The sequence below is a fragment of the Heliangelus exortis genome, chromosome 1 (assembly GCF_036169615.1).
Source record: "Heliangelus exortis chromosome 1, bHelExo1.hap1, whole genome shotgun sequence".
Lineage (NCBI taxonomy): Eukaryota > Metazoa > Chordata > Aves > Apodiformes > Trochilidae > Heliangelus > Heliangelus exortis.
The window spans coordinates 111,635,376-111,646,607 of NC_092422.1; the positions used below are offsets into that span (position 1 = coordinate 111,635,376).

Genomic DNA, 11,232 nt, shown 5'->3' on the forward strand with positions numbered 1-11,232 from the left:
GGAGAATTATTTCATACTATCAGGCAAGCTTCTAAGTAATCCTATTATATCAGACTGCATAGGTCTAAAATGGGAAGACCTGTTGGTCCAGTCAGGCATGATGTGAAGCAAGCAGAAACTTCTGAAAAAACTGTTTTTTTAAATGATTTAAAGAGGACAGTGTTGGAGGTGGTATTTGAAAGCTTGCATTTCCAGAGTCACACCCTGGGGCTGATGAGCCAGTTCAGAAAGCACATAAACACCTAATAATATTCCCATTTAAAAGATGAAGCTCAGTGATAAAGGAGGGAGCAGTTTGCAGGCAGCCCTGCTAAGCTGCCTTGGTGGCACCAAAGCTTGCCTGTGCTTTGATGGAGATGGGCAAGAGAAAGCTGCAGCCAGGCACACAGGGGTTTCTATTTTAGCTCTTTTTTGTATTTTCTTTTAATCAGGTGTGGTGTACAACCAGCGTGTTAGTCACATTAATACAAGCTTTCTGCAAATTCTTCTGGGATACAGCTGGAAACAGGAGACTGATGTTCTGAAATCCAGGTAAAGGTGGTGCAACCATGGCTTTCAGTTTTCACAAAAAAGTTTGGGGGCAGGCTGCTACATGAAAGAATGTTTGTGAGCTGTTTTATCTGAGGAACTCAGGTATAGCTGGCCATGTTCCTTTCTATCTAGGTCTATGGTGATGAAATCTTCAAATTAAAGCTATAAAAATAAAGCCATTTGCATAGAAGTTTTGGCTGGCAGAAGAACTTCACAAAAATCCCATCTGGATTTGAGACTACAGGAACAACACATAGGAAAAGCATTTTTCAGTCAGATTTATTAGTCTATAACATATGGTACCAGGCAAGAAGCAATTTACAAGCATCAGCAGTAGTTCCATTGCTTTCTTTTATATATCCCCCAAAGCCCTCCTTAAAAAGAACAACAATCCTTTAATGGACATAAATGTTTTAAAACAAGGTTTTAAGGATTCCCTAAGCTTTTAAAAGGTTGAACATTCAAAGTTAAAGCTCTAAGTAAAATATTAAGATCTTTGTTAATTACAGAAAATCACAGGAAAAATACTCATAAACTTGAGTTTTGCTCATGAATTTATAGTCTTCACTGTTCTTTACCTGTACTGTCCAAAGGCTTTCCCTATACTAGGGCTGAGGGAAGTTATGCCCAAAGAAGGTAGGGTTTTTCTCTTCAGCAAAGACCAACATGTTGAAGAAGGAGGGGCATGAAGGGGTTTTGGAGGTGTGTATGTGGAGGTGGACCTCTTCTGCATAGAAATAAATCTTTTTTATAACTGGTGAGATTTATATCTGAGTTTAGATCTTCAGCCAAAGGAGACAGAGTTTTCTTAGGCTGTGCTTACCATAGACAGAACCAGTTCCCATTCCCTGTGTTTGGCCCTAGCTCTAAAAAAGGGAAAAAGTGAAAAAGGTTGCCATTCCAGGGTCACCTGCGGCAAAATGCTTGAAGAGATTATAAGGACATGTGAGAGGCAGCACATCTCTGTTATTCCTGGAAAACTTTCAGAAAGGCTCAAATTTTGTTGGGGAAAAACCAGAGATGTAGCAAAAGATGGCAGCTGTGAGTCAGGCCTATGAAGTAGTAAATGGAAAGAGGGAAAACCACAAAAGAAATAAAATTATAAGGTTAAAGTTGAAAAAAAAATAGTTGTTTAATTGGGGAAACAGGGTTGGAGACATGGGATAGGACTGGGGGATGCCAGAGTAATGAGAATCATATTGCCAGTAAGAAGAAGCAGAGAAAAGTGGGACATCAGGAAGGTGTGCCTGCTCTTCTATTACTCCTGTAAATCTGGTGCTGAGAGAATGTAAAAGAAAAAGATACTTGTTTCCAAGCCAAATCTCAGTGAATGTCAGACCCAGGAAGAAGGTGGCAGTTTATATATACTTTTTCCTTCCTAAACTCACCAGCAAGTCCATTTTCAGTCAGAAGAGAAAATTAAGGCTTTGGATGACTTTGCACAGCTCTGTAGTATGTACATACCCTCACCATAAATGAACACATCTACCAAGGTCCTGCTGCAATACTTAATATGCATGAAACCCCTCTTACTGTTGTCCATTGCTAATTTGGATCTTGTTCCAGACAGACTCCTCCTATGAAAAGGGTCACATTCCTAATGGAAAAAGGACAGACAGGAACAGGAAGGTAGTAACATGATGTCAATGATGCAGTTGACTTGCACTAATATTTTACAGGTCAGGGTTTTATACTGGTTAACAGAACTCTCCTAGTCAAAACAAAACAAGAATGCTCCTTTGCTCTTCAGGGAGAGTGTTAAAATAAATTATCCCAAGGCATTCTAGTTGCCTGTGCATAAATATCTTTCCTCAGTGCTTGCTTGTGATGGAAACTGTTCGTTGTGTTCAGCAGGTACAACTTCTAAAACTTCATCTTCTTTGTGCTCTCTCCTTGGCTCTGATTTCTCTCCCATTTTCTTGTCAGACTTGCTTTTTCTCAAATACAATCTCTCTCTTCTCTCCTTCATGTCTTCAGGTTGCTAAAAGGCAGGAGAAAAATAACAGGGAATTAAAAATAACTCCCACATGGACAACAAAATCTTATTATTTTATTTCACTAACAGTATATAATTAAATATTCCAGTTACCTACCTCAGTCAAATCAACTTTAACAGGATGAGCTTAAATTCAAGGCTTTCCATGATACAAAATGTACAATAGGAGGGTCACCTGTCTGGAGGGCTTGAGGGGGGAGAGGAGAAAGGAGGGGAGAAGGGAGGGACTACTAGATTTCAGCCCAGACTTCATGTTTCTGTCTTTTCACATGATCCATCTTTATGTGCCTGAAGGCTGTCAGTGCTAGCTGCAAAGACCTCACTGAAAAGGAGTGCCAAAAGTCTTTAAAAAAAAAGGAAAAAGCTCCATGTGGAGCTAAAACTTTAAGCCCACTTCCAAAATTCCCTTAAGATCTATTACTCATTTCTTTGACATTATCAAGCCCTTCACATTTCCCAGACTTCAGTGGTGACTGAGGGAATGAAAATGATTTGATACCTGGAAGACTTATGAAAATACAGCCCAGCACACCACTTTGTGGATTAGAGAAGAGTACCAGAATCTATGCTTTTAACTGGAACTGAAGCCATATTTAGATCATTATGCCCACTCTATGTATTGTACAACTAGGATCCACTCACAGATTTTCTAGTCATAGGAACTTTTGAGAAATGATAAATGATAAATCAGACAGCTACTGATGAGGGTTGGCAAATGAAGCAATGTGCAGTTTCAAATGAAATAAATTGTGAGTAGTTCCTAAACGGGAAAAAGAAAATTAGAGAATGCACTTAAAATCTTAGCAATTGCATGACAGAAGTATCATCACCATAATTCTGCATATTCTTAGAGGGCTGGGCATGCTAGGATGATAATTGTGGGACTGACTGTGTAATGATGATGCTCATTGAAAATAGATGTTTATTTTCTCTCTTGTTGCTGCACAGAAAGGCAGATGAAAATTATTTCTCCTTACAAAAACTGTTAGAGTCAACAAACTGAAAGAAAAACCTTCCCTCTATTGTTATGTGGTGCTAATGTCAAGTGTTATTCAAACACAGCTTTTTTCAATAATGTGACTTAATTTGACAGTGCTCTGATACTTAAAAGTGAGTTAGGGTTTACTACCCTTCTTTCTACCATATAATACACAAGCTTGTATGTATCATAATAATATAAATGTGTCAAGTTGTCATAGATAAAAGGTTGATATTTGCTTTTTCATTAACACAAAACATACAGAATATGCTTATGCCTCAAGATAGAACGATGAGGAGAAGGATGAAACTGGGGGGAAAATCCCCTGCTGTCTACATGCCCCTGCAGAGAAAATATATTCAGCAACTTACAGCAACAGCTGCTGCTGTAGGTGTGTGGTGACACTGGAGGAAGCAAAAGTGAAGTAAACCTGATTTTATATTGTCATGTTTTGTTGGCACAGCCATAGAAACTTCTGGAAACATTGCCACAGCCAGTGAAGTGTCTTATTTGAAAGATACACCTTTTTTAATAAGTCCAGATGGTAATATTACGTCAAGAATTCTCATACTACCATACTAAGACTTTGACCTTGTTTGTGTTGCTGTAAGGACCATATAATTTGAGAAATTCTAATTCAAGCTTATTTCTGCTCTTTCCTCAGCAAAGACACAGCAGTTACACCAGGGATAAAGCTGGACTGCTTATTGGTTTGTTGGTTTGGTTTTCTTCTGGAGTTATCTTAAGCTGGGTGTTACCTACCAAAGAAACTGAGCGTTTGCTTTTAAGAAGCAATTGCTTTTCAAAGGACTCCGCAAATTCCTGGATGGAGTTGGATCTTGTCTCCTGGATGGAGTTGGATCTTGTCTCTGGGCATGAGCTGTCTGATGAAGGTGTTCTGCTTCCCTTCCTATGGCAGTGGCATTTGAAATCTTGGTCTTCTTGAAATTCCTTGGAGCTCTTGAGATGGCCTGAAGATGAACCTTTGGTAGAAGCATGAAGTCGTGTTGTATGGAGGGAGGAAAGACTGGCCTGAAAAACAAGAGGGCTTTGTTGAGAATTTCATATTAAAGCAGTACACATAGAGCAGATTCTCTATGCCACGGAGTGCTCACTGAAAAATGGTGCAGAATGGAGGACCTTACACAAACTCCTTTATCTTTCCTGTATTTTATGTGCAGGAGAATCACACCGCCAAGAGCTTGCTTTCCAGGGACTAAAGCAGAATTTACTTTTATTCCTGCTTTTGAGTATCTAAGTTTTGGCACTCAGATGAGCTTTTCAAATGTAAAGTGTGCTGGGTCCTCTTAGTGCCCATAGACAGTAAAAGAAACTGGGACCTTTCATAACCTCAAAAATTCAGGCCTCACATCTGGCTGCAGGTAGTAGGCAGGACTCTCAAAAAGCAAAGACCCATCCTTCTGTGGCCAGATGAGCCAGATACTGGTTTTGAACCAGAAGCTCTCCAGGGTTTTTTTAGGTGTTTGAATTCATTTAAATATGACAGAGACCATTTCTAGTCCAGCTATGTCAAAGTGGCAGCATGGCTTACATGCAGACAAGATGGTGCATTATCCAGGTCTGAATTTTCAGCTTGTGTCATGGGCACATTGGTCCTGAATTGAAGAATGAGCACTTTCAGGAAAGTGAGGCACACATCCCTACCACATAAATGGTAGGAAACAGGCTTCTTACAAATACATTTGTAGGATTAAAGTGGGGAGGAAGTAGATAGTTGATTTGTCACCATGTGGTTCAATTTTTCCAGGCCTGAAATGCAGATAAAAGTTATAGATCTGCATCAGCTGTATTAAATGGAATGTCTGCAAAGGAGATTAAACTGATAAAGAATGTCTGTGGCTTGTGGAGTCACATATTGGTGTTTTTACAAATAGGCAGACCTGTATAAGAGATGGGTGAAAAAGCTACCACGTAGAGCCAGGCACATGCCAAACCTTGCCACCCACTGATGATTTTTCAGGGTGATCAGCTGAACACTGCTGTAAGGCACAAACAGAAGAAATGATGAGAGAGATGGCAGGTACCTAAAATGGTCAGGTTAGGGCACTCCAGGCAGCCAGCTGCTGCATACATTTTTCAATGCTTACACATTTCCTACAATCCTGGTGCTGAGAAGCTCAGCTTCAAAGGGAGCTGACTATTTAGAACAACTGAAGGCCTATCCCGCAGATCCTGAAATGCTTTCAAAGAAAATCCAGGAGAAAACCTGTTGGGGGTGCTCTTCGATTGTTTTGTCTTTTTAACAAAAAACAGTGGAAAGCCAAATGCGTGGTATAGTGGCTACATAAATCTACAAATCTTGAACTGAAAGGGACTTGAAACATCTCCTGTATAAGTTTACATTTATGCTGTATAAATTTGTATTGATGCTGCTTCAGTGCATCAGTAAAACAGGGACCTGTGCAGCCTTTCTCTGAACAGTGAATTGCATTCCTATGGTTGTGGCTGTATCACATTAGACAGCCTTGATGAGAGGTGCTAAAAGTAACAAACCTTACAACTGAGAGAAGCACTTAATACTGAAAGGTTTTCAGACCATATAGTACTGCTTCAATTTCTTTTCCAGACATAAGCTTGCTTCAGTAGCTAGTATTAAGGACTTGCCTCTGAGAGTAGTGGTAATGATTTTTGCCATACTATTTTTACTTTGGTTTCAAACCAGTCGATACAGCTGTAATTTCTGTAAGGTCGTATTGTATTGTTATTTTAAAAAGCATGAAAGCAATCACACTGTGCTTGAGGCACAAGAGTACACATGTGGTATCAAGTTCAACAGGCTCAGTGTCTTCTCTGTCATTTTAATGGCATCAACAGATATTGTTTCCTGGAAATAAAAATTGTCTCATACTAAAAATCACTGGTATTCTTAGAGGGCTTGGGCAAAAACCCAAGAGACAGCTGAATTGGGAATGGTATTCCATCAAACATGTTTTGGAATATTTGTAAATGTTTTATTTTAATACGACCTTGCTTTTTCATTTCCTTTCAGAGATAGAATTATAGTTAAGCAGTTATAAAAAAGATTGCAGTTCACATACTGACATGTGAACGGCCTAGAAAAGGGACAGGTCTTCCTCTGAAATGCATATCTGCCTCCATGGATTAAGGGTAAAACTACACATATATATCTATGCAACCACATTACTAGGGCTGCCTCCTCTCACAATGCCTTTGATACATAGCATCATAGCCAGGAGGACAGCAGGTTTGTTGCTATCTTATGGACACAGCCCTACAGAGAGCAGGAGCCTTAACACAACTTTTCAAGCATGAACATTTAGCAGTTTATAACTAGTGAAGTGCATTACCCTTTAATTTAAGATTAAGTCTGTAGAGAACTAAAAGAATCATAAAATGAAGCTCAGCGATAAAGCAGATCTGTCACAGACTTCAGTTGAAACCCATGTAGCTTTCTTCTTGTTTCTTAGGTTTAACAAATGCATCTAATACATGCACTTGATGCCAAAGTGATTGCTTGGTAACATTGTAAATAAGAGAGGCCGAAGGCTGCTTCAATTTATGCTTCCTCTCCTGAAGTCTCAGCAGCTTCTGGGAACGCAGATTGCTTTTGTATCTGTACACTCATTTTTCAACCCAGTGCTGCTGACATCCCTTGCCAAAAGTCTCTGAGCACAGCTCCAGTCTCTGTTCCTGTCCTTGCCCCAGCAGCTGCCTTGTGCCAACCTCTGGTGCCTCTTTGGCAAAGCCACTTTGGTCCCTGGCTCCTCAGATCTGCCCTTGAGGAGTTCTTAAACTGGAGAAGTGGGGAGGAGGTAGAACAAGGGAAAAGGCAAGGGACAGAGGAATGATAAATGTTCCCTTGGTCAAAACAGGGGATTTTTGCTAATGCTGGGAAGGCCAGAAGCATCAAACCCTCTCTCAGGAATAGTTCCTCTCTCCGTTTAGTACTCCCTTTCTCTGCTTGAATCTACGTGTCAAGGCCACTTATGCTTAGCACATCTCTTTACACAACAGCTAATCTTGTGCCAATAGCCCCGCTAAAACACACAAAAAAAGTATACAAACAAAAATACTTCAAGAAGTATATGCCAGTATAATTTGTTCATTCTCTTAGTTTCTCAGAGACAATATAATTGCTTCCATCTTTTGGACTTGTAGTAACAATGTTGTATAGATGTTTTGTCTTACTTTAACTTAGATTAGGAACTTCCACAACAGTCAATTGCTCTGCTTTCACTGGTGAGATGTTTCTTACCATATTTTTTTGCTGTAAGCAGAAATGTCTACTTGATGGTGGATACATTTATAAGGTTGTAGAACTCTGACCAGCCTTCCTTTGCCTCCTAGCTTTTCCTCACAACAAACGGGAGCTAAGAAACTGTCCTGAACCAAAATGATAAAGTGTAACTAAAATGTGTCAAGGAAAAGTCTAGATGAAAGCTACATAGTTAATGTGACTAAAGTTGCCACCAGAACAAGTTAACAGAAGGAAATAAACGCAGAGGACTTGGCTCTCCTCAGGCAGTTTTCACATTCAGTATTGGTCCACAGAAATATGTGGACACTTTTCAGGGAAGGAGTCAAAAGTTTTAGCCTGTCTTGGCCATAATCCATTGAAGGATCAGTATAATTTTTTGTATTTCAGTACAATCAGTATAATCATTCCCTCTGCAAAATGGGAATGACAATATCAAAAGTATTTTGAAAAGCTTAGTTCTGATTTTTGTGAGTTATTCTAAGACACCGGGGGCAAAAAAATGCTGAAAATTGTTGCTAGTTTTGAGAGTTGCTCCACAAAGCTTTACCCATATTCTAGGGGGCTCTAGCAGAAAGAGGTAGAGGAATTTACCACAGGAATTCACCATTGTGTTTGAGGTGAGAGCAGTGGCTTGAATGTCTTTCTCCAGCACAGAAAAAAAATACAAAGACCAACCTACCAATTTGGAGCTGAAAGCAATTCCCAGTGTTATGCAAAAGCACCTTTTGTGCTATACTGGTAGCATTTTGCTTTGCAGTACCAAAATGTCCCCAGTGCAGAGGCAGGTCATGTGGGCAGGACTGCACTGCTGCTGATGCTCCATATGCCAGCCCTGGAGATGAGACAGAGTGTGTTGGCAGTGCTTTTTTGGCAGTACCATTGTAACTGCACAAGAAACTTTTGCCAACAGCTGTGTCAGTCAGAACCTGCTGACTTGATTTTCACAAGGACAGTGGTATCTCGGTTCACCATGTTAACACAGAAGAAAGGGTACAATGGTCTGCTGTAGAGGGATTGATTTACAGAAGAGATGTAGTCTGCTCTCAGCTATTAATTCTGATTAATAGCACAGTTCTGATAAAATGAAGACAGTATTTAGCTAAAAAAATGTAAAATTTTAGCATAAAAAAAACCCATGCATCCAGTTGCAATAGCAAATTGTTGCTCTCAAGAAGGAGCTGCTCTTTCTGAAGGGATTTCTAAGGAATTTTTAGCACACATTTGTTTCATTTCTAGATTTGGCTAAAGACAATATGTCTGAGTGCTCTTCACTACCAAGTAGCCAGAGATTTCCAGATAAAAATGTTTCATCTCAAAATTTATCCACAAATCATAAAATCCCCAAGCAATTCTTCCTTTCTTATTCCTCCAGTAAATTTCAGACACAGAGAAATAAGGCAGCTGAAATTTATGTCTCTTGTACAACACTACTAGGGAAAGACAAATTTGTGTGGAGCTTTACTATAAAGGCCAGATATAATTAAGTGTACAGGATAATGCCATAATAATAATAATTTTTTTATTATTATTATTATTATTATTATTATTATTTTTTTTTTTTTTAGGGATGAAGTAAAAGCAACAGTTTTTTAGCAAAAAAAGCAGACTGGTAGACTGGGAAAAGTTGCTTTCAGTTTAACTTCATTTTGATAGTCAGACAGTTGTAAGTCGTCTTAAACTGCCTCTGTGTTTGAATCCTGTTGCTTTCCCAACTTTTTTGTTGGTTTAAGAATAAAGAATGTGCTTGCCCCTTAAAATCTTACTTCACATATGAAGTTTTGTGTGGCACCCTTGTTTTCAGAGTTAGATGTTTTAAACAAGGAGGGACTGTACCCTCTAGTTTAAATTAGAAGTTACACCTCCGGATGGTTAAATCCCAGGGAGTAAAGCATGTGACTTTCTAGCTGGTATATTTGCAGAATTAGGTACAAATCCTCTGAATATATACCAGTTTATATAGTTTTTCATGAGAACAGACATTGAAGCCATTGTTTGCATGCCAGTTTCCAAAATGTTTTGATCTCTGCCAGGTCATGCTTAGCAGACAGAACAACACTTTAAACTCTTCCACCACAGTTTGGTGGTTGTTATTACACCCTCCTTACATTTCTGGTCTTATTAGCAGTTAAAACACTAACTGCTGGCAGTAGAAGCCAAACTTACATAGCGAGGTAGATTTCTAGGGCCATGCCCTAGAAAGGGCATGGATAAATAGGCTTTACATTGACATATTTATATATAAGCCACAGACACACACAGAGGAAGCTGCCCAGAGCTCTTACCGGCAGGGAGGCTCTTCTTTCACTTAAGAGTCGTGTCTGACGTTTCTTGTGGCCTCTAATCTCTTTCTCATTCTCACTGATCAAGTTGTGACCCCAGAAGCTGCTCATCCATTTTGCAAAGGAAACATCATCATCCTCTTCATATTCCATGTACAGATGCTCCGGATTTGGGGGGGGGGGGGTGTCTCCCAATCAAACAAGTAAAGGCAAGGTCCAATGCCAACACCAAGCCAACAAGCCTCACGCTGTTCTGCCAACGAGAGGAAGAGGAGATGCAGATTTAATCAGTCTTTCTGCTCTCCATCCCCTAAAACCTATCCCACTGCAGCCCTGGGCACTTTATAAACATAAAGTCAATCCTTTCTCATCTCTTTTCAACAAGGTTTCTTTTAACCTTTCCATTACAGAGATGTCCAATATGACACTGCCGCAGGGTGCTGGCAGGAAGGGAAATAAATGTGTTGGCTGCTCCCTGTGTGCTACTGTTGAGTACACCAGCTGTCAATATCAATGGAGAATTGCTCACAGTTACATGCCTGGGAGGCAAGTACACAAACCCAAAGTAGACTTGTGATTTTGAGAAGCAGAATTGACATATTGACAGTGGACAGAAGCTTGCACAGCTGCTTGCAGAGGCCTAACATGCTCTGTGGAAGGGAGAAAAACTGGCTCCTTCTTCCCATACTTCCCTCCCTCCTCACTTTGTTGTCTTCCTTCAGTATTCAGGAAACGTGATCTGCCTAAGTAGAAGGAAACCTTCCCTAAAGAAACTGCTTGTTCATTTTCAGGTTATGATAGCCAGCCTGAACTTGCATCACCTGCTTTCCACAGGAGTCATTTCATCTGCCACATCAAGGTTACAGGAGTCCCTGCCTCACTGGAAGGAATACAGAGTAAAAATACATGCTCCTCATGCGTTTTTGCATTTTGCATCCTCAACAGCCCTGGGCTGTCTTAGAACACAAAACAAAAAGGGCTGGGGACTGTATTCTGGCCCTGTGACCAAATGGCCGGACCGGTCACATCTGCTCTGGATGGGGTTTGTGCTGAGACTCTCCTCAGGGCTGTATGTAATGCACTATAGCAAGAATGCTTTGTCATAATTTTGGTGTCTTTTTATGTCAAGCCATCTGATATAACAGGAAAACTCTGTTGTAGCCCATCAAACTATTGCTTGCATAGCATAAAACTGAAAGATGTGTTA

General features: G+C 40.0%; 1 protein-coding gene across 1 annotated transcript; it reads right to left on the minus strand.

The window, feature by feature from the left end:
* Positions 1–806: 806 nt before the first annotated feature.
* Positions 807–10,884, minus strand: LNP1 (leukemia NUP98 fusion partner 1). The gene is made up of 3 exons (XM_071742290.1): positions 10,029–10,884; positions 4,269–4,538; positions 807–2,512 (listed from the first exon to the last, which is right to left on the minus strand). Exons 1-3 carry the CDS (start codon positions 10,176–10,178, stop codon positions 2,315–2,317), a joined length of 618 nt encoding a protein of 205 aa, XP_071598391.1. The 5' UTR covers positions 10,179–10,884; the 3' UTR covers positions 807–2,314.
* Positions 10,885–11,232: the final 348 nt, after the last annotated feature.

Bases quoted from the DNA above. Each gene is read 5' to 3' on its own strand.
- LNP1 (XM_071742290.1), bottom strand. From the start codon at position 10,178: ATGGAATATGAAGAGGATGATGATGTTTCCTTTGCAAAATGGATGAGC. The intron at 4,539-10,028 runs GTAAGAGCTCTG...CTTGTTTTTCAG, and splicing joins AAAGAAGAGCCTCCCTGCCG to GCCAGTCTTTCCTCCCTCCA. The intron at 2,513-4,268 runs GTAGGTAACACC...CCTGCCTTTTAG, and splicing joins GCAAACGCTCAGTTTCTTTG to CAACCTGAAGACATGAAGGA.